The 26,537-nt window shown below is 37.6% G+C and overlaps 2 protein-coding genes across 5 annotated transcripts; both read right to left on the bottom strand.

Annotated features, from left to right (window-relative positions):
- Positions 1 to 1,216: 1,216 nt before the first annotated feature.
- LOC119075727 lies at positions 1,217 to 4,390 on the bottom strand. Of its 2 annotated transcripts, XR_005087442.1 has the most exons (9): positions 4,147 to 4,390; positions 3,814 to 4,070; positions 3,217 to 3,376; positions 2,437 to 3,131; positions 2,280 to 2,379; positions 2,125 to 2,195; positions 1,907 to 1,925; positions 1,531 to 1,686; positions 1,217 to 1,475 (listed from the first exon to the last, which is right to left on the bottom strand). XR_005087442.1 is itself a non-coding variant. In XM_037182269.1 (4 exons), the coding sequence occupies exons 1-4, from the start codon at positions 4,195 to 4,197 to the stop codon at positions 2,715 to 2,717; spliced, it is 885 nt and encodes a 294-aa protein (XP_037038164.1). In that variant the 5' UTR covers positions 4,198 to 4,390; the 3' UTR covers positions 2,387 to 2,714. The 2 variants fall into 2 exon arrangements, 1 of the variants encoding a protein (XP_037038164.1); XM_037182269.1 differs by lacking the exons at positions 1,217 to 1,475; positions 1,531 to 1,686; positions 1,907 to 1,925; positions 2,125 to 2,195; positions 2,280 to 2,379 and having other exon boundaries at positions 2,387 to 3,131.
- A 12,601-nt stretch (positions 4,391 to 16,991) lies between these two features.
- Positions 16,992 to 25,361, bottom strand: LOC119075720 (vesicular glutamate transporter 1-like). Of its 3 annotated transcripts, none has more exons than XM_037182251.1 (9): positions 24,900 to 25,361; positions 23,837 to 24,035; positions 18,835 to 19,018; positions 18,526 to 18,760; positions 18,284 to 18,387; positions 18,149 to 18,218; positions 17,835 to 18,089; positions 17,379 to 17,776; positions 16,992 to 17,306 (listed from the first exon to the last, which is right to left on the bottom strand). In XM_037182251.1, the coding sequence occupies exons 2-9, from the start codon at positions 23,971 to 23,973 to the stop codon at positions 17,142 to 17,144; spliced, it is 1,548 nt and encodes a 515-aa protein (XP_037038146.1). In that variant the 5' UTR covers positions 23,974 to 24,035; positions 24,900 to 25,361; the 3' UTR covers positions 16,992 to 17,141. The 3 variants fall into 3 exon arrangements, with proteins under 3 accessions (XP_037038146.1, XP_037038148.1, XP_037038149.1); XM_037182253.1 differs by having other exon boundaries at positions 23,837 to 24,084; positions 24,911 to 25,361; XM_037182254.1 differs by having other exon boundaries at positions 23,837 to 24,084; positions 24,954 to 25,361.
- Positions 25,362 to 26,537: the final 1,176 nt, after the last annotated feature.

Below are 26,537 nucleotides of genomic sequence, written 5' to 3'. Positions count from 1 at the left end.
GACGATACAAATTCGCCCAGAATGATTCCTTTTCCTTTTGCAAAATTTTCTGAGGGTCAGTAAATCAGATAAACGGACAGGAACAGCTTACATACGAAAGTGGGATTTTTTACGTGGGCAGGCAATGTTTTTCAGATAATTTCGTAGATAAAAATCATTTCGAGTAAGTTTAATAAGCTCACGCACATTTAAAGTTATAGCGAAGTTACTAAAACAATTGGTAAAGGATTAACATCAAGTGGCAACCACGAACGAACGAAGTCTGTTCGAATATCCTATGGAAATTAGTTAATTAAAACTTTGTGATGTGGCTTCTCACCGGCAATTATTTTGCAACTCAACAATTAAATTACTTGTTTCACTCATGCACTTCTTCGAACTCGCAACGACGTGTATCGATTTCATTCAATAATCGAGTATAGCGTGTTATTTCGCGAGGAGGAATTCGTGCAGCTGTTGTTACGGCATTCCTCGAGAATCGGTCTTTATAGGAAGATGAGGTGCTATGTATTAACTGGATAAGGCTCGAAACGGGTCGGGTTCGGTCAGACCGGAACCCGAACTTGATTTAACCCGAACCTGAAAAATTATTTCGGGTTCAACCCGAACTTGAATTTTCGATTTCGGGTTTAACCCGAACCTGACCTGAACCCGAATTTGTTCAACACGAATTTGACCTGAACCTGAATTTTCAATTTCGAGTTCGACCCGAACCTGAACTGAACCCGAAATTTTAAATTTAATCAGGTCGGGTTCGGGTAACCCGAAATTTTGAGCGTTTATTACACTAAAAAAATCAAAAATTTCGGGTTACCCGAACCCGAACTGATTAAATTTAAAATTTCGGGTTCAGGTCAGGTTCGGGTTAAACCCGAAATCGAAAATTCAAGTTCGAGTCAAGTTCGGGTTGAACCCGAAATAATTTTTCAGGTTCGGGTCATGAATCCGGTTCAGGTCAACCTGAACTAAAATAGGTCAACCCGAACCCGTTCCGAGCCTTATAACTGGAGAAGTAACAAAGTACATGAATAATTCTACGAATGATATAGAAAAGCAATAGAAGACATAGATAGACTAGGTAGGGTAGACAAATAAATAAATAAATTGAAACCGCAGCTCTATGAGGGTCTGATATGACCGTGGTTCATTATGAACACTGCTTCTCGGTATATTGGGCTTAGTTTTCCTACTAGAAATAACTCATCTTCCGCTTCCATTTCAAACAATCATTATATTCTGAAATTGCTCCCATCGTACACAGGATTACCTTTTCCTTGGCACCTATAAAATGGCGAGTCACCTTAGCCGTTGCCTTCTTGAAGACGTCCGTTGTGGATTGTCCTTTTTGACGATGATAATTTGTAGCGTCTGTCTCTGACTTATAAGTTTTCATTGCTCCTTGCAGGTATTTTGTTTTATTTTTCCGTCATAACGTCTGTCATAACGGTGTAATAAAAGTAGATGCCCTTAAGAACCTATGTGAGGTAGAAAGCTTATGTTTGCGATTCTTTCGGTAGTCACTAAACGTACCCTCATTCCAGTGGCCATATTTAATGTTCCTAGAAATTTAAGTGATATCCGGCAAGGCAGCTGACACTGTTGTAAGATCAGCCGAATTGTTTTCTGAGACCGTAAGTCGTATGCATACCAATCGGTTTGTTGGATGAAGTAACACAATTTATCACCCTGGTAAGAAAGCTAAGTAAATGGAAGTGTCGCTGATCGCTAGATTGATTCGGACAAGGGAAAATATCGGAAAAAGATGTACGACGACTAGAAATTCATATTCAACGTAGCGTTTGGCGACCATTAATGTATAACAATAGAGTGATCAAAAGATAATTTTTGCAACATCGTTAAAACACTGGGATCTATAGCGTATATTATGAGGGCGCCATGACCTTACCAGTGCGATTGTTTGTGATCTGAAAACGTTTAAACGCTTTAGTTAACGAGATTTCTCCCGAAAACAAACGATCAATTTTGCATTGTTGAGTCGACAATTATGCTGCGTATTCATTGTAGCATAATACAAAACAATGTAGCGGCATAGTTGACGATCAAGGCAAAACTGCTTGCACTGCTCGCGTGTTTTCGATCTTAGGATATTTTTTCGCACATTACCCGACCATGCAGTAAAACATCATTTCAGCAAAGATGGTGAAAAGAGACGTGTAACCAGGTATCCAGCCTTTCTATTAACAAAGAATCAGAGATTTTTTTCAGTCCAACATACTCTGAAACAACAGTTTACAGTGTACCAGCATTGCGTTACTCACCTCTGTGATTTGGTATAGACTCATAACCTGACCAATATGACTGACCAGAAAGTATACGAAAAATTTTGTCTCATAAATTTGCCTCACTTCCCGTAGGTATCTACGGGGAAGCAATAGAAAATTATCGATTGCCTGGATGTCTTCTTTAAGGCCGTACATTTGCATGTCCCGCAGCTTAGCAGCGATATTATTTAGGCAGGCATGCCTAACCGCAATGGGCGTTTTACTGTAGGGACTCCAAATATCGTTCAAGTCCTTAAAGTCCAGCTCGATTAAGTTAACCAGCAGACCGTAATTGCATATGACGACAAGAAATGAGGTGCCGAATCTATTTTCATTGAAATTCCCTATCCGATAAAACAACCAGAGAAATTTAGACATGATGTTGCTTCAGCTGTTTTTCAACTGGTACACTAGCAAATTTATGTCTAAATTTCACTGACGTTTCCTGTAGGTCAGGGATTTTTGATAGAACCGTGTACCGGCGGCACACAGTTTTACGTACATAAGAGTTGAGATACCGCTGTAGACACCCAAAACCGACTGGAAAAAAGTCGTGCATAAGTAGCCTTTCAACGTGTCTTGTTGGAAAAACGGAACCACAATTGGCAATAGTGGATAATAGATATCATCGACGAAGAAAAACTTTAATGGAATGGACACGAAGAACAGCATCACCACGGTAAGTGCTGCAGCAAGGGCACGTAGTAATGAGTAGGTTTTTTTCAAGCTTGCAATGATGACATCCACTCTGTCGCCGGTTGTCGTTTCTTCGCAAATTTTCTTCACTGCAAACATTATTGCGAGCAAGTTGTTTGTGTACTTCAGAAAGACTCCCCACTTCAAGGTGCACTGTGAAAGCAACAATTTATTGTTATGTCTTGTTGAAGACACTTTAGCAGACCACAAAGAAAGCAAAAGAACGTCTCATTTTTACCGTAATAGCAACGCCAGACACTGCAAACGGTTCTAAGATTTTAATGGTCATATCATGTTGATAGTAAATGTAGGCAGTGTATCCGATACAAAAATTAGCCGCAATCAGCAGAAAATTTGTGAACCAGAAGAAACAGTGTCTGTACCTATTCCAATCGTACCTAAAATCAAACGTTATTTCGAAACAAAAGCTCTGAACTTTGACCGACAATCCACGCCGTTAGTCGTATAAATTTATACGTCAGAGAGAGCTTTTTTCTCCTTTGTTACGATCTGTCAGTTTTTCTATTTTGCGATTTAGTATGGAAATGAAAACTAAAATTGAGATATCTTTGCTGGTGGTTTAATAGAAATAGAAATAGAAAAAAATATTTTCACGCAATCTGTTAATGTCAATCGATTCCAAACACACTTTAAAACATTTTGGTCCAAAAAAATATGAAAAACCACTTAAAACAGCAAAGATATCTCAATTTTAGTTTTCATTTCCATACTAAATCGCAATATAGTAAAACTGACAGATCGTAACAAAGAACAAAAAAAGCTCTCTCTGACGTATAAATTTATATGACTAATGGCGTGGATAAAGCGATCATACCGACATACGATGCCGAAGAACAATCCTAAGAACGCATAGTAATCAAAGATGTTTTGGCAAAGCGTCAGGTGGTCGGTTTTGATTTTGGGTAATTTTTCATTACTGGCTTGCGGCTGCTTTTGGCCAGCCACTTTTTGTCCTTGCTTATGCTCAATCTCTGGCCGTTTTGACTGATCAATACGTTTTCCGATCGACTTTTCTTTTTCCTCATTTATAGCAGCAGAAGTCAGTTGTACATCAGCAGCTCTCAGTCTTATCTAAGGAAAACATTTTCTAATTTCTATAAAACGAGTCGCAAAATGTGACTGTCGACTTGGGAGTTTTCAAACCAACCTTCTTCATCTTCATATCGTTCATTTTCCTTATTCGTCGTTTATTGAACATCTTAAATTTGCATAAACCTTTAGAATGATGCTTTAAAAGGTGTTTTCACCAGCAAGAGGTAAACAGCTCCCATAGTTCGAGTGACCGGATGATCTTTAGTTATACTTTCGCTGGAATAAATTGTTCGATGTTTCAGATCGCGCTGTTTCATACACACCCTTTTTCAGAAATAAAATCACACAACAACGAGCTATGCACAATCAAAGCTAGCGAAGTACTAACATAATTGGTATAAAGGATTAACAACATGTAGCAACCATCAACGAACAAAGTGAGTTAGAATATTCTATGGAAATTGTTAATTGAACGTTTGTGATGTGGCTTCTCACCGGTAATTATTTAGCAACTCAGGAATTAAATTACTCGTTTCACTCAGGCACTTTCATAAAACCAAGGACGTATATCGATTTCATTTGATAATCGATTGCAGTGGGGTATTTCGTGGGCGTTAATTTGCTTAGTTGTTACGACATTCCTAGAGCATCGCATGTAAATATTGAGATGAGGTTGGGTTGGGCTATTATTAATAGGTAATTGAGGTGCTATTCATTGACTGGAGATATAACAATCAAAGGAAGATACATGAGAATGACTGTTTTCCTTTTATAAGCGGCTAATCATCTGTTATCGACAGCTATGAGAAAAAGGAGCGATTATGTAGTGAAATGTACGTAAAAACGAATGAAGTAAAAGATTTTGTAGCCAACACTATATGCAAACAAAGAGTGGTCATTATACTTCTAGACTTAATGGACTTACTAGACCTACTTCGATAAGATGCAGAAATTGCAGAACCGGGCTATGCGTATAGTTTTGGGCATCAGAAATTTCACATCGAGGGAAAGGATGTTTAAAGACCTTCAGTGGCTAATGGTTAAGCAGAGGATTTTTTACACAACTTTGGCTTTCATCTTCCGAATGAAAAAAGGATTTCTGCCGGAATACCTAAGTGAGATGGTTTCGTTCAACTGCGACTTCCACCGATACCCAACAATCGCGAGGAACGACTTCCGGATACCGAAGAAAAATAGTAGAAATTTTTATAAATCTGTATAAGACAGGTTAAACGAGGTTAAACATGCACGAAACCAACGGTCTTTCACCAATCATAGGGTGTGGTGATACGCGAATGTTGTTTCGCTACAATTTTGCTACAAAATTGGAACAAATTGGAACAAAATCGGAACAATGGGGATGACCTTTTTGTATTCTATTCTTTGATTGTCGATTCCAAAAAGTCAAAGCACCAAGCAAGCAGGGTAACAGAAAAAAATAAAGTAGGTAATTTTGGCAGTGTCAAATGTCATTTTTATTTTATAAGATTTTTACACTCTTAAAAATGCGGTAAGAGCCAAGAACGTTTTTTCAATGAAAATATGATCACTGAAATGTACATTATTTTAACAAATAATCTAACATCACGTTAGCAGTCTGCATACAAATAACTAAATTTCGTAACTGAATGTAAATTCTTTAATAAAAGTTAAATGAAAACCCTTCGCAGTAACCACTTTTTCGTTTTCAAATTTGCCTCCAATGCGGCATCTCACGGCGACTCCTGTCTAATATAATGTAAATGGCAACTCGTACTAAAAACTACTCTATTTGACACCAAAAAATCTCTATTACCCTGCTAGGTGCTTTGAAAAAGTCCAAAAAACGTATTTTGTTGTGATTATTCACAAAAACGACACTTTTAATGCAAACTTTATAGCACAATTATACTGAAGTCAAGCAAAAAGCTCAAAAAACGATCGAAAATATCAATAAATCCAACAAAATCATACGAGCAAAGCGAAACACATCTGTCACACACAAACAATGTACAATGTCTCCCACGATCATTCATAAATTTTTCATCCAGGACGACTAGGCCCCACCACTTGGGTGGGTCATTTCCCTTGACTGACTATCAATACTTTCAATAATTCCAGTCCCAGTTGTCTTACTATTTTTAAAAAAGCTGTTGTTTTGAAAAACACAAAATTATAGTCAGATGAAAAAGCCTCTTAGTCTCTTTGCTACATTATCACAACGCTTTTAAAATGGCATATTTCTTGCCTACCTCTTGAATAAATTAAACTCGTGTGAATTACGGCCCTCGCTTCGCTCTGGCCGCAAAGTTCACACTCGTTCAAATATTCATAAGCCTAAGCATGGAAAATAGGAAATTATAACACGATGTGATGAGGAGAGGCATTTTTGAGTATGTTATACATATACTGAGAAGAATACAAACAAACAATACTTACAACGATTGAGTATTGTCTCCTAAAAAGCGCAATGAGTGGAAGGTCTAGCGAAGTACGTTTAACTCCTGATATGAGTCTCCTATATAGTCTACTAAAGGCGCTGAAAAGGTGGCGTATTTCTTGCCTACCTCTAAAAAAATCTTTTTAAGAATACGGATTTCACGCAAAAATTGTCGTATATCCCAGATTACTAGTCCAATTAAATTCCAATGTTCGAGTTTAACCACATGAATTACGCTACTGGTCGAAATTGATTTTTGAAGCCTCTGAGAATTACTCGAGCTATCGGTTTCTCAAGCAAGCAAGCAAAAACTCTTTTGGGAAGTACTTCTTAATTGTTAGACCAGAAATCCAGAATTTCACAACTCGTCAAAACAGAAATTTTTCTGGAAATCCGTTGCAAAAATGTCGTGCAATTACTCCAAACTCACTACTCCAATATCATTCTCTGTCAATTAAAACAGAAAAATTGAAAATCGGGTAAAAATTACTCAAGTAATCGCGCGGTAACAAGAGAAAGCGTCTGTGTAGAATTTCTCCCATCTCTTTGTTCGAACATTATCCATCTGCAAACTCAGCCTCAAGATTTTCAATCTTCGTCGATTAAGACAAAATCTTTGAAAATCGGATAAGAATTATGGAAGTTATCGCGGTAACAAGTAAAAAATTCTCTTGAGAATTACTCCCATCTCATTACTTCAATATTTCCCATCTACGAACTTAACCTCATGATTTTCATTCTCCGTCGATTAAAACCAAAATTTTGAAAATCGGTAAAGAATTACTCGAGCTATCGAGTCCACAAGAAAAAGCGTCTGTGTAGAATTCCTCCCATCTCGTTGTTCTAACATTATCCATCTGCAAACTCAACCTCAAGAATTTCAATCTTCGTCGAATAACACAAACAATTTGAAAATCTGATAAGAATTAGTGAAGTTATCGCGGTAACAAGGAATAAAATTCTCTTGAGAATTACTCCCATCTCATTACCCCAATATTGTCCATCTACGAACTTAACCTCATGATTTTCATTCTCCGTCGATTAAAACCAAAATTTTGCAAATCGGTAAAGAATTACTCGAGTTATCGAGTCCACAAGTGTACGGACGTTTTCTGTATTTAACGTTTTTTGCCAATGTAGAACATTTTCAAAATATCAAAGTGAACTTAGCGTTACGGACATTTAAGGGTATTTTCTTTCATAAGACCCTGACTTTCAGTCAAGGGAATAATATCGTCTAAAATGATAAATTAAAATATTTTTCCGAAGAATTTTTTAAAGGAAAATAACTCCGAAGTGACTATTTGCACGGGGGCCTCCGCATGTTGCTGAATAGATTCCAATACACATTTTTTTGCGGTATCAGTACCATTGGGCCATCTCTAATAAAGTGGCTATAAAGTATTACTTTCCGTTACTTTTTAAAAACAATCAACTCACGTTTCTGAAGTTAAGATGAAGATGATTTCCGTAGATTTTGTTGGAATTGGGTGCAAAAAGTCTTTATATGGCTATTTGCACCCAGGTGACAAATAGTCTTTATATCTACCACCTAACTCGGACGATAATATCGTTCAGTTGGACAATAATATCGCCCTGGACGGTATTATCGTTTATTTGGACGATAATATCGCCCAGGACGATATTATAGTTTAAGACGATATTATCGTACAGAAAACGAAAAAAAGGCAGAGTAAATTAAAATGATCGATTATGAAGATTTTTAGCGTATCGTGATTTGAAAACGAGTATAGAACTAAATAACAAGCTTTCGATCGATTTATATAACATTCACAATGTTTTTTCTGTGTATTGAGCTTGCGCGCGCATGTTTATACTTCGAAGTCGAGCTTATGCGTGTGCATTGGAACTGCTTATATATAATAAACCTAACAAATGCAATATAAACAGTTCAAATGGACGGTATGTAAGACTATACTGGCTTTCAAATCTGGATACACTCAGAGTCGATCATTTTAATTTGCTTCGACTTTATGTTCAACAGTTTTAATTTAAATAAAAATAAAAATAAAACTTTTCCGTCCAGATCGTTGTGTCGAAAAAAATGGCTCCGTGCGCCTTAAGTTCTTTAAGATTTTTCTTTGTTCCATGTTGTTCGCCACGAAAAGTTGTGGAACCACCAGCAGCCATACTTTCCAGAACAAAAGAAATTTTTCAAAAAGATATTGTATTTTCGGAGATATTCGACTTTGAGAGTTTTCGTATGAATGGCTTTTCCGTCCGGAAAAAACAATTTTGCATTTTTCGGAAAAATAATTTTGTTCCACAATTTTTCGTGGCGAACAACATGGTACAAAGAAAAATCTTAAAGAACTTAAAGCGCACGGAATTACACAAGTACCTGGACGGTCAACTCTCCATTATTTATAAATATAAAATCTTTTTCGCACATTTGTCTTCGTCTATATTAAAGATAGAATAGACATGGTATTCCGTCAATTGTATAATCGAGATGAGGTGCTAATCATTGACTGTAGTATTAACAAACAAAGGAAGATACATGAGTAGGACTGTTAACCTTTTATAAGCGGCTTATCATCTGTTATCGACAGCTATGAGAAAAAGGAGCGATTATGTAGTGAAATGTACGTAAAAACGAATGAAGTAAAAGATTTTTTAGCAATCACTATATACAAACAAAAAGTGGTCAGTATACTTCTAGACTTAATGGACTTACTAGTTTTGGGCATCAGAAATTGCACATCGAGGGAAAGGATGCTCAAAGACCTCCAGTCTGCCGGTATACCTAAGTGAGATGGTTTCGTTCATCTATGATTTCCATTGATACCCAACAAGCGCGAGGAACGAATTCCGGATACCGAAAAAAAATAGTGAAGCAGCGAAAAATTTCTTGTTTGATAAAGGACTGAAAGCGTTTAATGATCTTCCGAAGGAATCAAAAAGTGAAAATTGTGAGACGGCGTTTAAGCGTAAACTGAAAGAACACTTGATAGCGACTGGGAGTTGCGGGAAATGTTAACTATTATCTAAAGGCTGGGGTTCATTCGTACCTTGGAACAAATTCGATAAAATTCACTTTTATTTTATTTACTTTCCGATCCAAAACATTTACTCAAATTTCATACACTAACACCAATAAAACCTTGAGACAAATCACTATTCGATAAATTTTGATTTCTTCGAAAAATCTGATCGCAGGACCCATGAAAATATGAGTGAAAATAAACTAAAGTCACAACGAATGTGAATATATATAAAAAGAACAAGAAAATCATTTTATAAAAATTTAGGTTTTATAAATAAAATGTAAAAATATATCGTTGCATTTCGAACGTAGTTATTAATAACAATTCGTAGACGATCAAAAAAAAAATCAAATTTCACAAAAAAATGGAAGAAAATGCAATAAAATAATTCAATTCAAAATTGCTGCGTCAGTTACAGTAGTACACATGTTTATACCAATTTGTACTAAACGCTCTCTCTCTCTCTCTCTCTGAACGTACTCAAAACATATTCGTTTAATGTAAAATAAATGTGAATCACATGTACATCAAATGTACATCAAATGTACATCAAATGTACATCTCCTGTGAATCAAATGTGAAGACAAAAAATGTTTGATAAGCGCGTATAGGATGTATACTCAATATTTTGATTTTTTTTTTTTTTAGCCACATCTAAATAGTTTAAGGAACGTAGAATCAGGTTGCAATGGAATTTTAACAAAAATAATTTTCAATTTAGGTAAATGTGAGCATGCAAAATGGCCAAATTTGCCTTATATGACACATTTGCCCATATGTGATTCGCACATTTGGCCTTATAATAACACAACTTGTTTAATTTTATTGCACATATCGGTGCATTTGGGTCCAAAGTATTACGATGTGACAAACGTTTCCTGAAATTCGTCGCTAATTGGTCAAATGTGACGATTGAACTAAATGTGATGTACATTTACTTCACATTTGAATCACAGATGTGTGTCAAATGTGAAACAAATGCGAAACACATGCGAAACAAATGTGAAGTAAATGTGTTTGTGAGAGCGTTCCGAACCTGTATGTACAAATCTTACAAAAACATTACAGTTTAGTTTAAAAAGACCGACTTTGATCGATTTTGATTTTTTTGACTATCGAATAATGATTGCGTAGGTAATAAATGAAATTTTTAATGGTTTTGTAATTATTCCTTCAACGACAGAATAGGATTATTTTTTTTTGTAAATTTGTATGAAATGAATTTTTTAATTGAATCACGGCCTTTAATGCTGAAAAGTGCACATTAATTTTCTTTCTAATTAATATTCGTTCATATATTCATGGCATAACATCACAGTTCATTGTCGTGGTAGAAATAAAAAAATGTACTGAGTTCTTCCCAATATTCGGTTGCGACAGCCGTTTCTCATGAAATTTGAAATGAATGTTTTGAGTAAAAATAAATAATACATTCCAGTACATTTGATATTATTTTCGCTAGGCACGAATCTATCCTTATTTTAGTTAAGTTTTGTCGTTTCCCGCAACTCCCTGTACTATTGCATTGATGTAAATTTGTGTTCATTGTTCAATATGTGATCAGAATTATGTATTTTGAAAATAGCTTCGAGCTAAATAAATGTTCTTTGATTGATTGATTGACTGATGGAAAGCAAGTCCTTGTATTGAGATATATGAAAGGAGAAAAAGATTATTTTACATTGTCTGTATGAGCTTCTTGTTTTTCGGAGATAGTATATTCTTGAATCAAGTTAACCGAAGTCTGGTTTTGTCGCATACGCTCAGCCACTTATCACGTGTCAGCAGAACTTTGCTGGTTCAATTTGATGGAAAGAAGCTAGAAACAGAAGGAATTTTACCTGGAAATTGACGGCAGCAAACAACATCCCATTTGTATCTTTGCTTTTGAAGAGCTTTCAACAGCTTTACGTTTCTTCAGTATTCCACTGAAATATTCCACTTTTCAAATGGAAGTTTATAAAGCTCAGAGCTTTATGAATCACAGTTGGTTTGAAACGAGATTAAATAGGGAACGCCGACCACCAATAATTTTTTTTTCATTATCTTTCTTAATAGGTGTTTGAGGTATCCTCTAATGTGCGATGGCCGAAGGCCAGAGCACATTCCCCGGGGTAACTGTGCACCTGGGGGTGTTTGTTGGGGGGGCGAGATGAGATTTATACTAAATTTGGGTCGATATTTTTTTCGCGAAATTTTTTTCCATTTTTTTAACCATGTCTTAAAATGTCGGGCGGGAACCGCCCGATATGATAGTGGCGAAAAAAATTTGAAAAAAATCATTTTTTACGATTTTTGAGTGAAAATGAATGAAATACAGCTTACATTGCGAATTTTGGTAGGGGTATGATGGGTGCGTCGGCACCCGGAGATGCCATGGATCGACGCAGATTTTCATGAGCGACACGTAGATACCAAACATCGACCCATTTGGCTTTGTCTTCGAGGAGATATTACTCAAAAACTGAAAATGGTCATTTTACGTTAGTGAAAAATTTTTTGCTCAAAAATGGCTCCATACTTTTTCTTCATATTTTCACCTTAGCCTCGACTGGAACGGCCCGATCGATACATATATGACTCAATAAATCAACATGTCACATTTTTGAGAAAAGTGAAAAAAATTTTTTTTTTACTTTTGATGGACTTTTGATTTTTGACCATTTGCAGCCAGTGCATCGCTCGGTGTACGGTATGTGTGGGCTCAAAATGACGGCACGTTCAAGACCTATCCAACGGTACCAAACACGTTGTGGTACAGTTGGAATTTTGGGAGAAAACACTTTGGAAGTGAGATGGAAACTTAGGGTCGGGAACACTTTCGCACTTGCTGTGCGGATCAGGTGGACTGTGGTATCAATTTTTTTTCTCTATTCGATAGAGCAGGTCCTGAGCTTTCATTAGACACCTCACACGCCGTAGTCGTGATGTTTTCCGCCGCACAAACACTCTTCAAATGGGTCACTTCGAAGCTACTCCAAAGCACAGTGAAGCAAAAATGTTTTTGATTGCCGTTTGGCCATTTGGGATGGCATTTTTTTGATATATGGCTCATATTGACGGGTGAGTCAAGCCCGTTCGAACGCATATAAATTTTTGGTGGTGGACACTCCGCCGCCGGCACAGCGGTTGAAAATGCAATTTTTTGCCTTTTTGATATTTTGAGTGCGGGGAATCGATTTTTTTGGTCAGTTTCGACGGATTAACGCGTTTTAAGCTGATTAGCGTTTATCAAGGGCATTTCGCACGAATATCGACTGTGGGAACGATGGAAAATTGTCGGTGTTGTTACTTTTAATGAAATTTTTGTGCGTTCATGGACTGTGAAATGGGCGTTTCTATTTTATTGTGTTGCCACTGTCAACAGCTGTGTAACGGCAGTACGTTTCACATTATCCGGCCAGCATTTATGGAACTGAAAAATATCGCTTATATCCAAGAACACATATAGAGTAATGGATCGAATTTTTCCTATTAGAAAATGAATCGGAAATTCGCTAATTGAAAAGGGAAAAAAAACTTTCCCTCAATACGTTACTTTCGTCAATGCAAATCTGATAGCCGGAGGCCCGGGGGTGTGGGGGTGGAACCCCCACTCACTACGTCATTTTCCACATTGAAATTTCTAAACTTTTTTCGCTACAAAAAGTGGTCAACTTTTCTAATGTATTGAATTATTGGTTTTACGAAATGAAGCGAAAAATCGCTAATTTAGCGAAGCCAAAGAATATTCCATTTTACAAAATATTGTGAGATTTTCCAATTTTTTCCGATTTTTGAATTTAACAGGAAAATCAACAAAATCGTTGAATTTTCCCTTTTACAATATGTGGAAAGAATTTCGAATTTTTCCTTTTACGAATTGAACCAAAAAACGCTAATTTAGCAAAGCCAAAGAATATTCCACTTTAGAACATATGGGGAGAATTTCCAATTTTTCCTTTTACAAAAAAATGAACAAAATGTCCAATGAATCGATCGCATCGATTTTTCCGTTTCACAAATTCAACAAATAAATCGGCAGATAATATTCACCTTTTACTAAATGAACCGACAAATCGCTAATAACAAAAACCAAGCAATTTTCCTGTTAACAAAATGTAGAAAGAATTTTCAAATTTTTATTTTAAACGAAGCCATTAAATTTTCTTTTTACAAAATGAGCCGGAAATCGCTAATTGAGAATGGAAAAGTTGCATTTTCCCTCAATACGTTACTTTCGTCAATGTAAATCTGATAGCCGGAGGCCCAGGGGTGTGGGGGTGGAACCCCCACTCACTTCGTCACTGAAATTTCTATTTTTTTTTTCTATAGAAAAAATTGACAAGATTTTTAATGTAGTGATCACATAGAATTATTGGTTTTACGAAATGAAGCGAAAAATCGCTAATTTATCGAAGCCAAAAGATATTCCATTTTACAAAATATTGTGAGAATTTCCAATTTTTCGGATTTTTGAATTGAACAGGAAAATCGCTAATTCAACAAATTGATGTAAGTTTCCCTTCTACAAAATGTTGGGAGAATTTCCAATTTTCCCTTTTACGAATTGAACCGAAAAGTCGCTAATTTAGTAAAGCCAAAGAATATTCCATTTTAGAAAATATGAAGAGAATTTCTAATTGACCAAAATCATGGAATAATTCCTTATACAAAACGTGATGAGAATTTCCAATGGATCCACCTCAACGAATTTTCCCTTTTACAAAATGAGCTCAAAAACCGGTAATTACACAAATTCATTGTATTTTCCCTTCTACAAAATGTTGGTAGAATTTCCAATTTTCCATTTTACGAAACGAACCGAAAAGTCACTAATTTAGCAAAGCTAAAGAATTTTCCCTTCTACAATATGTGTGGAGAATTTCGAATTTTTCCTTTTACTAAATGAACCGAAAAGTCGCTAATAACCCAAAACCAAGCAATATTCACTTTAACAAAATGTAGAGACAATTTTCAAATTTTTACAAAATGTGAGTAAAATTTCTTTCTTTTTACAAAATGAGCACAAAAATCGCAAATCGAACCATTTACACAATGTTGGAAAAATTTCTAATTGAACGAAGAAATCAAATTTTTCCTTTTACAAAATAAACCGGAAATCGCTAATATAACAAATTCATTTAATTTTCCCTTTTACAAAATGCGGGGAGAATGTCAAATGGACAGATCACAACAAATTGTTCCTTTTACAAAATTAGCCGAACAAAGCCAAAGAGTTTTTCCTTTTTTTATATTGAACTAAAAATAATTAATAAAAGGGCCCGTTGGGATTTTCCCTTATACAACATTTTTTAACTCCTTTTTTCCAAAAAAAAGAACGGAACGCAACACTCAACTATGAAGCCCAACTCCCCCCCGGACAGCAACTAGGATCAGTTTTTTAAGGCAGCTTTGCTGCCTTCAGCGCCGTCTCCAACTGTGCTTCGATCATTCTGTTTGCATATTTTACTGTGGATGGATATCGTCTATGTATTGTACTAATCATGAATCCACTCATTTTCAATCCTATCTCATTATCAATCATATCTCATCATAGCACATATGCCATCATAGCACAGATCCCATCGTAGCACATATCCCATCATAGCACATATCCCATCATAGATCATATCCCATCATAGATCATATCCCATCGTAGATTATATCCCATCATCAATCATATATCATCATATATCATCATCATATATCATCATCATATATCATCATCATATATCATCATCATCATCATCATCATAATCAATCGTATCTGTTCGTCAGCATAAACGCCAAAAGAGAGGCTAGTATTATTAATCAGTGATGGACAAAAACATCACACAGGAAAAAATCAAACCGATCGGCTGGGCCGTTTCTGAGAACCAGCAGCTGTGTCGTCCACGGCCTGTAGAGTAGCGGTTAGTTGTGACTTATATTGGGATCGGTAGGAGGACTAATTCTAAGACTTTTTATTAAAAAAAAATCACCTTGGAACATCTGGTTGGGCAGCTGTAGCCCCAAGTAGTCGAAAAATCACGATTTTCAATCGACGATATCTTCGAAAGAAAGCAACCGTGGAAGTTTCGTATTGTTGATATGGATAGAGGGTTACAAGCCCTATCCACCACTAGTAACTGATTTTTTAGATGTTGTCTATAATGGTCCATTTTCGACCATCTTTTTTTTTGCTACCATCGGCGAACTTTGAACACTGCTGGAACGCTTCCAACGTACTTTTTTTAATCAAAATATGTACAGTTGCTTAGCCCTAAGCTTAAACTTTGTAACAATACCAAGCATGATACTCATCTGTCGCGACGCGTACCGTTTTTGTTAGATTTTTTGTAGCGAGGTCGCTCTACGACGAAATTTACGAACGAATCTTAAATTTCGAAATTGTAACACAGCTACTTCGTGTCCTTTGTTCTTGAATGATTTTTTCGTGTTAATAGACAACAGGTGAGCGTCGAAGAAGTCAAATATGACTGATTTTGGCGTAGGTGTCACTATTGGGCTTATGCGGGAATTCTGATTTCTTCCAAAATTCAAAAATTTTCTAGGTTTTGGTTGTTAAATCTTTTTTAGTGAGCCAATAATGATTTAGCAACCGTTTTAAATACAATAGCTTCAATAATAATTGAATTTTAGAAGAAATCAGAATTCCCGCATAAGCCCAATAGTGACACCTACACCAAAATCAGTCATATTTGACTTCTTCGACACTCACCTGTTGTCTATTAACACGAAAAAATCATTCAAGAACAAAGGACACGAAGTAGCTGTGTTACAATTTCGAAATTTAAGATTCGTTCGTAAATTTCGTCGTAGAGCGACTTCGCTACAAAAAATCTAACAAAAACGGTACGCGTCGCGACCGATGAGTATCATGCTTGGTATTGTTACAAAGTTTAAGCTTAGGGCTAAGCAACTGTACATATTTTGATTAAAAAAAGTACGTTGGAAGCGTTCCAGCAGTGTTCAAAGTTCGCCGATGGTAGCAAAAAAAGATGGTCGAAAATGGGTCATTATAGACAACATCTAAAAAATCAGTTACTAGTGGTGGATAGGGCTTGTAACCCTCTATCCATATCAACAATACGAAACTTCCACGGTTGCTTTCTTTCGAAGATATCGTCGATTGAAAATCGTGATTTTTCGACTACTTGGGGCTACAGCTGCCCAACCAGATGTTCCAAGGTGAATTTTTTTTAATAAAAAGTCTTAGAATTAATCCTGCTACCGATCCCAATATAAGTCACAACTAAGCGCTACTCTACAGGCCGTGGACGACACAGCTGCTGGTTCTCAGAAACGGCCCAGCCGATCGGTTTGATTTTTTCCTGTGTGATGTTCTTGTCCATCACTGATTAATAATATGAAAAAAAAATTATTGGTGGTCGGCGTTCCCTATTTAATCTCGTTTCAAACCAACCGTGTGAAGCCTGTGTGCAGAGATTGTATTCGAATTGTAGAGTTGATGAGATTTTTGCCTTTGTTCTAGTTTTCGTGTATGCTTAACACAAGTTTTAAGGAAAGTTGACACTAACTACAGGCACGTTTAAAATAACAGAGAGTGGTACTGTTAGTCTAATGTACTAACACCACCAATTTTCTCGAATAATTTATTTTTCCATTGAAATCGTTATCTAAACCCATTGGCTACATGTTCAATTATCAATTATAAAACCACACACTTTCCCTGTGAAGTTACGCGTCAATCTTGCTGTCTGACTTGTTGTTTGTGTTGTCTTTCTTCAAGCTTTCTTTCGCCCAAGGTTGCAGTTCACCGGAGCACCAAAACCAATAGACCACCGTTCCGATGCCGTACACGATCGCTGTGATGTAAAATACCATGCGCCATTCTTCAGCAGTCTGGCAGACGAAAAATGATTATTTTTCTAGTCCACGGCCAAATTGGATTTATTGCAGAAACGACAGTTTTACCTTGTTCTGAACCAAATATCCGGTCAGTGTTGGCGATATTATACCCGGCAGTGTTCCGATCGTGTTTTGTATTCCGAATATTATGCTCGCATAGTTCGGCGCAATATCCAATGGATTGACCGAAAAACCACACCAGGCCAGCGCACCTAAACCTACAGCTAAAATGATCGAAACAAGACTCCACACCGGATCCAATAGATATGCTGCTAACAGCATAAAAATGGCCTGTGACACAAATCCGAGACAATTGAAATAACGCCGGACCTGAGTGGTTGTCAACCATCCTTTGATTTGGAACAGGTCAGCAAAGTAGCCAAAAACTAGCAACAAAATTCCCATTGCTAAATAGGGCAGAGCGGATAGGAAGCCCGTTTTTCCCAAATTATAGTTCATGGCATCTGTACGAATTCAAGCAGTGAGTTCAGTACAGTCAAGGAAATGCTGAAACATACCAACCTCTCAGGAACGTTGGCAATTGAGTGATGAAGGTGTATAAACCCCACGTTTCAGCTGTATGTGATACACAGATCGCAAAAACAGCTTTCGACGTAAAAATTGCTTTCCACGGAACGGAAGCCTTCTCATCTCGATCCAGAGATCCCAGCGAACTTTGGATGTAGTGAAGCTCTTCTTTTGATATGTAACGATCGAGTTCGGGTCCTCGTTTCACAATTATTATCCATGCAATGAACCATATGCAACCGATAGCACCTGATGGTGACGATTCCTTTTATTTTTATCAGATTCATTTAAACAGCGAACGAACTTACCAAACACGTAGAACAAACTTTCCCAACCGATGGATGCGGCTAGCACCCCACTCAATGGCATTGCGATTACCTGGAAAACAATTTTTTATTTTATTTTTAGTGGACGATTTCACGCGAAGCAGTGAACAGGATTACAGTGCCAGCGTAAGTACCAGCAAATGATATAGACGCTGCACGTGATCGTTCCGGTGGTGGAGCCCATCTTGACCACACATCTTGTATGCATGGAAAGGTCACACCTAAAATTATGGTCATTTTTTACGAAAGTTATGTTAGGTTTTTTATCGAGTTTTCGCGAACTTTAAGCTTCATCTGATCATCTGGATCAACTTGGCTCTTAACAATATTTCAGATAGGCAAAATGGTACGTTATATACCTTCGAAAATTCCTTCAATGATGCGAACAGCCATTAGGACTTCAAACCCGGCACGGGCTGCTAGCGGAGTGAGTAATGTTAGCACCGATGTTGCAAATATTCCAACACCAAAGACAAGACTTCCACCAACCTTTGCTCCGAAATAGCCACCAATAAATTGTGTCGTGATGTAGCCGTAGAAAAATGAGCTCAAAATAAGGCCCTGCTCTTTGGAGTTCCATGTAAAATATTGCTCCTGCTCCGAGTAAATTTAATTTTGGATAATCATTGCTTCTGTGTAAAATCATCAACTCATAAGATGAGACTCACGTATCCCACTGTACCATTGTCGTAATGAACTGTGCGATTTTCGGTCATTGCTACGATGCCAACACTCAAATTGACACGCAGCGTGTAAACGTTACAGAATCCCAAAAATGCCATGAGAATCACCAAATACCGTCTTTTCTGCCAGAATTTCCATGTCGTTGGCATTGGGTCCTCGATTGAGTCACTGGAAATTGGAATTATGGGAAATCATTAAGCCGTTCATTAAATACAGACGTATTTGGTTGGAAAGCTCGGCTTCTTATCACCACGAAATTGAATTCCCACTATGAGAATTTTAAACTGAACAGCCAACAGATTTGAACCAACTGTTAGATTCATCTGTTATCGATAACGACGACAAAAATAATGACAAGCTCTGGGTAATATGGTCATTTATATAGAAAAATGCATGTTAAAAAAATGAAGTACAAGATTTGAAATCAACAGAATAAAAATACTTTGATCGATGGAAGTATTGACTGTTGAATAATAATTTCGACTCTAACGACGATTATAATTGTAAATTGTAAATTGCGCCGACCAATGAGAACGACGAGACTTCTCTCTCTCAGACGATTGTGCTTGTTTATGTTTTCTTCGTTCGACTGTTATAAAATATGAGAAGTTTTTGCTAAAAACGCAAAAATCTTGTAAAAACAAGTCTAAATTTTGCTTTTTGGTTCATTTTTTTACAAATAATGGAGTAAATTGATTTAATGTGGTAGACCGTATTAAGCTCTCCATAAAATGAGTCTGTTAGCAAGGCAAAGAAGCCTTTATACTATGTTCTTAGGTATATCACTAAAGTAGCAGATTGAGTAAACTTTAAAGTTATAGATTAGCCACTCATCAAACCGTTCATAGATCCGCTTTATTATACATCTAAGTAACCAATAAATATCACTCTTGTCAAACCATTCGAAAATTAGTTAGATAAAAATCTATCGATTGAGAAATTACCTTATCAATTAGTTTGTCGGTTTACCGCAGTGAAAATGGCTTTAATTTTGAAAAATGTACGCAATAAACATGCCTCAGACGATGTTAAATATTATGCGTTATACTCATACTATTTTCTGGGCTATAACAAAGCCAAAATTGCGGTTCTGTATCGCAAAGACCCAACCACCATCACCAATTGGATACTTCGGTACGAAAAGACGGGATCGTTGTCTAGAAAGGAGACTGTACGAGTGCCATATAAAATTGATGATGAAAAGCGTAATTGGTTGCTCAACTTGTACCGTGTGTGCCCGATATTATACATGGAAGAAGCGAAATGTAAATTTGAAAGAAATTTTGGGATAAGAATTTCTGCCTCCTACATCTGTAAACTTCTTCACGAAAACAATTTCACCTGGAAAACCATCGAAATCCGTGCAATTCAAATCAGAGACAAAGAGATTGAGAAATTCTTTAACGAGCTCAACTCCATCGAATGGCATTACACAAACTTGGTTTTTCTGGATGAGATATCGGTTGATAATCATGGCTTAATTCGATCCAAAGGCTACGGTATCATTGGTAAAAAACTGGTTTTCCGTGGAGAATTTAAACGCAAGCCGAGGATGTCTTTGTTGTGCTTTTTGGGACAAGATGGAATTTTAGAGACATTTCAAACGGAAGGGACGTTTACAAGACAAAAATTTTTCGATTGTTGCAAGGTCTTTGCATTGGGAGGATCTTGTCACGTCTTTCCCGGACAACACAGTGTGTGGATTCTTGATGGCGCTAGAATCCATTGCCACGCACCCATCATCCGCTATTTGCGGTCACTCGGGATTATTCCCATCTTCCTTCCACCGTATACTCCGTTTTTCAACCTGATCGAAATTGTCTTCGGAATCGTCAAGAAACATTTGAAGAAAGCGTTTGCTCAATCGACAAAGGACATGGAATTTCAAGTGAATTCAGAATTTATGAAAATGCGGAATTTCGATTGCACGTCGATTTTCAAGAGTTGCGGATATGTGTGGAGTGGTAAATTCGATCCGAGCGTCGCCCAACAACAAGATCCGGCCCATTTTGAATTCAATTGAAGAAAACGAATAATTTCTGTAGTAAAATGCAAATCAGTTCATTTATTGTGGAAGTCAAACTTCAGTTTTATCACAATTTTTTGTTAAAAATACAGCTAATGAATGCAACATAAATTCCTGGAGTTCTCAATTATTCATGTGATCAGTATCCTCGCAGTCAATGACGAGGTCGTCTTGGCTCCGACTTACTTCATTTTCTTCAGGACGCAGTGTATCCGACATTGCAGCGACTAATCGCTGATTTGATTCAATAATTTCCTCCAAGCTTTTCAAACGCCATTCCATCAACTGCATCACACGCATCGTCGATTGTCGCATTGTTTCAAAATCTTCTCTGAACAGCTTCACTTGACCTTTGAACGAGTCGATCATATTGTCCGTAATTTTCAGACCATTTCTTGCGCTTTGCATTCGTTCATTGTCCGAGAACGCCACCGAACGAAACAGTAAAATTAAGTGAGCCGGTGGACATTCATTCATCATCCGTTCTCGCGACTCGTTGGCTGGAGCGCATTGTATGTAATTGGCCCACATGACCCAACTGGAGTGATTAGATGAATAGTGTGTGCCATGTATATCCTTCAGTTTGGCCACCATTTCCATTAGAGATACTGTGCTGTCCGCATTAGCTCTATCTCTCTTTTCGGGAATCAAAAGTTGTGCTGAGAACTTGGTGTGTGCAGCCTTGTTGCAAATTTTCTTTCCGAAGGAGTAAACGAAAATAGTCACATGTTTTCCTCTCAGTTTGCGCAAAAAATCCACGTTGACTTGTGACACAGGAGTAATTTTTTTGCTTCCTTGGGGCTGTAGAACCACAAACTTTTCAATTTCATTCCGGGTCGGCTGCTCACTTTCTGCCCACGTAAAAGAATCACCATCCAGCAGTGCCTCGCGTTTGATAAATTGCAATGAATTTGCCCACAACAAATCAAAAATTTCCTCCAGGCTTTCACCAGCAATCACCTTCTCGTTGTCGTCATTCAAGGCCTTCTGCCCCACGAATTCGCGATTCAAAAAATGACCCAAAAAGCAAAATTTCGACTCGTTTTCATCAGCCATTTTAACCGAACAGAACCTGCAATTTCTTTTTTATTTTTGATGCAGATACGCGAAACCGTTGATTGACAAACAAGTGAAACGAAACGTCAATGTTGATTCGTGTTGTGATCGTACGTAACGAGTAATAACGATGTGACACAAATCAGAAGTGTGAGAGCGATTCATCGAGAGAGAAATTTCGTCGTTTTAATTGGTTGGCGCAATTTACAATTTTCAATTATAATCGTCGTTGGAGACGAAATTGTTATTGGGTTCTCAATAATAGATCAGATAATAATACGGGTCATATCAACGCACTTCAAGCGAAAGTGGTACTGGAAATAGGGTACTGAAACTTGACAGTGCTCCATACAAAATTGTACACTGTAAAAATAGTGGGGATAAAATTTCATACAAAAAGTACTCTATTTGGCAGCTGTCATAAATATCACTTTTGCTTGAAGTGCGTTGGTCATATGCTTGCCGTCTGTAACAGGTTAATCGGTTTAAGTCAAGTAGATTTATCAGGGTGGGACGATCACCAAGGTGATCTTGAAACACAGATCTTGTGATCCTTTGTTTCCTTCCCGGTCATCATTTAAATCAAGACAACCTTCCGGTCGCCGCCAGGAATCTGTCCAAAGTGGCAGGTCCCAGGGCGACAACTTCGGAGGGTTGTACGACGTAATCTCCAAGGAGCCTGCGTCTTAGTTGAAGAAATTTAGGACATTCACAGATGACGTGTATGCCCGTTTCTTCTTCTAATCCGCAGGAGCACCAAGGAGTCGCCGAGAGCCTTAGCTTATTGAGGTGCCGATTCAGCCCGCAGTGTCCAGTAATTGCACCAACCACTCTCCTTATGCATTTCCGGTCCATGCTGAGCAAATCTTTAGCCCATCTAGCGGTCGGCCTCGGGAAGAATCGCTTCGTGTGAGCGCCTCCCTCGTACGCATTCCAGCGCTCCGAGTGTTTACCCTCCACCCATTTCGATCTCGCTTTTGCGCATATCGAATCGGGTATAGGTAGGTACGGTTCAAGCCCGTCTACGAGAGCAGCAGAGCCTGCTTTGGCAAGCTCATCCGCCTTCTCGTTTCCATCCACGCCAGAGTGTGCGGGGACCCAAACCAAGCAAATCCGGTTATTTTGACCCACCGAATTTAGCTAGTCTTTACATTCTTTGATTAGCTTGGAGATCGTTACGGGTGACGATATTGCTTTTATCATCCCCTCGTTATCGATACAGACCGTTACGTCCTCTCCTTGCGTTCCCAAAGGCAGAGCTTCTTGAACTCCTTTGAGCACTGCGAAGACTTCCGCCTGGGGGACGCTGGCAAACTTACCCAGGTGGAACCAGCTGCCTTCTTCGCTTTCTGGTCTGAAAACGCCGGCTCCGGTCCCTACCGAGGTTTTAGATCCGTCGGTTAATATGACTTTACCTTCCCTATGCAGATCTGTGGGCCAGCCGTTTAGCCAGTCCTGTCTGCCTGGGAACCTAACATTAAAGTTCCTGGTAAAGTCAACTACCGGTGTGAGCCTGTCCCTAGGCATGCTAAACACAGGATTCGCAATCACGTTCCTGATTTTTCCATGCCCCTGCAGGTAAGTCAAGTAAGTGTAGAGCTTTGGCTAGGGTAACTGGCGAGATCCATAAGAAGCGAAACTTGGTATAGTAATGAACCAGCTCAAACCCTTGGGTGTGATGAAATGTACTGTGATGCGGTGAACAACATTTTCGATTAGGTGTACTATTTGAATGGCCCCCCACCGCTATATTTATCGAATAGTTAGAAATTACCTCATTATTTAACATGTTCCAATTGAGCATGCAAACTATCGATAATCTTTTTGATCGTCACGATTCGCCGACACATATACATTCAGTTCATAACTCAACTTAACATGCACGTAAAATGCGAACAACTTACCAAATATTTGATTTACTGGTTTTAGTGTCATCTATTCCATCCACAACACTTATCGTTGATCCATTTATTTGAGGTTGCACATGCACACTGCCAGTGGTCGGAGACGAAAGTTGATTAATTTTGAATTTTTTCCTCATTTTTACTTTTTATTTTTCACTTTTTTTTTGATCTAATTAGTCTCTTAATAATCAGTTTTTCACTAACAATTTTTCATGATTGGTGGTCAAATTTGATGCGATTAAATAATACTGGTGATAAACGATACCTGAATGATCATCAGGGTCTATTTTTCGGAAAACATTTCCAAAATTTTTCTAAATTTTCGCGCATTTTCTTATGTTTTCCCTGACTTTCCAAAAAAAAAGTGGAGAAATTTTGGAATTTTTACTTTCTGAAAATAGTCCCTGTTATCATCAGTCAGTCAATAATCACTTGTTACAAGCATTTAAGGCCAATGATTACTTTATCTTGAACCCATAGAGGTAGACTACCTAGTTGAACCTGAAACTCAAACCCAAAATTCTGACGCAGAAGTAGTTAAAAGTGTTAACTAATCTGTGCGAGTCCAAGATTGCCGGGCATATCAAACGAACGTTTGTTGTTGGGATTGACGATTGTTCAAACTTTTTACACATTTACTGTTGATCTTGTTGAACTTCTAGCACACTGTTCGAGCAGCATTGACCCTCAACCGTTGCATGTCAAACTAGAAGTTCGTGATGCATCGTTCAATGCATTATCAATTATTTAGAAACCAATATTTGGTATAAGTGGGCTTCGTTGCTCATTAATATCTCTATAACGAGATAAAAAGCGGGTTAAGCTCTAACAAATATGAAGAAGACGGAGACTAGTTCATCGGAGTCCTAAGTGAATCGGTCATTTATCGATATTTCGTTTACGTGGTAACCAAGCTTTGGTTGAAGGCATAATATTGTTAGACATAAATCTTTGTGGCGAGAGTAATTAGCATTGTTGGCTCAGAGTAAGGAGTCAGGAAAGTATTTAATTTAGACGAATGGTAACCACTAAATCTAATCTCTGGAACACAGCAAAAATAAACTTAGAATTTACTCGTAAACACCACCACTTAGCACTTTGAATGAGAATTGTTTACCGATTGTAAATTAGTCGCTTTTATCTGGATTAAGCAAATACGCCACATAAACATCTGTCTCTCAGACAAATAGTCTACACAAATAATTCACGGTCGTCAAACGTTCAAATCAGATTAGGCATTTCAATAGTGCCATTCATTGTAATCGGTAAAGCTTCAACATTGAAACAGAAACGCGATACAGTTCATAATCAAATCACATCTGCTGTGTATGTTGTCACATAAATATTCCGCTTAAAATGGATATCGGATCGGAATCACGGCATTTAATTGCTCGCATTAAATTACTGCAATCATGCAAGACAAAACTGAACGAAACGGTATTTAACTAACTGTGTCCACGTTGTTTAGATGCGATATATTATGAATTTTCAACCGAGCTGTGCAAAACACTAGCATCAACTGATCATCTGATCAGGTATCAAAAACAGAAATAACAGCGAACTTTCGACAAATTATTTTTTTTCTCTTGTGGTTGTGTGACAACATTTGAATTGAAATGAGTTTGCCGAAGTTATACCCGCACAGGTGTGCTGTGCACGAAAGGTGTTTTTCTCTTTACGAACTCCAAAATGTACCTAACCTCAGAGTAGAGGCGTTTGAGTAAGCATAGTTGTAGGTTTTGTTAGGAGAGAAACATTGGGACGGAGAAAATAGGTTTCTGAAATGATAACTCAAATGGAAGTGCAATGGTCCAAGATTCGGTTCGGTTTTCATAATCATAAATGATTAAGTCAACCCCATCGTTTCTAATCGCCTCTACCGACTTTAACAAGGTCGTAAAAACAAAAATTCTTATCACTACCATCATGCATTATCAGCTACCATTCCTAATAGCTTTGCCAAAATTACGACTTTTAATCTCAGATCATGGTCCCATGTTAGTAAGTCGCCGTGATGCAAGTCCACAATACAAAAAATGTTGAATTGTGTCATTCACGCACATGAAAAACTTTAGATCAGTCTGGATATAGATCGAAACCCACTTTGTCCACAACATTCTAATAAACACACACACATACAAACAAAGCAACGTGCCTGTTACGGTTAATAACAAGTGCAGCCTGGACCACAGGTTTTACTTGTCTTCCGAACCACGCCTCGAAGTATGCAAATACTCTCGGAGGAAAATTAGGTGATTAATGGATATCTAGCCTAAATGTAGGCTAGATTATACATATACATAAAAATATAACTTATTTGGGTTAGATCATACGAGTCATTCTATATGAACATCGTTGCAGCCACCACACTACGCAACTACCCAAATTATGAAATAATCGCTAGAAAAATTCCATGTGGACACGGGAATCGAACCTGAGTCATTTTGTTGGAAGGCTAGTACGTAGCCATTGAGCCGTCCGTATGTGTCTGGTGAATTCCAATTTGCGATAGATTTACGTAAGTTAAATACATAAATTACGATGTACTAGGTCGAGATGAGCTTACATTGACAATGTAACATCGTCACGCCCGTCACCACATTTTTACTTCCTTCGTGACTCCATCAACTTGTTAAAGGTCAACGTGTGGTCGTTCTTCGCAATTTATCGCTTTTAATGTGCACTTATGCTGACAAAACCG

The sequence above is a fragment of the Bradysia coprophila genome, unplaced genomic scaffold (genome assembly GCF_014529535.1).
Source record: "Bradysia coprophila strain Holo2 unplaced genomic scaffold, BU_Bcop_v1 contig_232, whole genome shotgun sequence".
NCBI classification, from domain to species: Eukaryota; Metazoa; Arthropoda; class Insecta; order Diptera; family Sciaridae; genus Bradysia; species Bradysia coprophila.
Note: the sequence above shows the minus strand (reverse complement) of the source record. Positions and strands in the feature narration are given on the sequence as shown.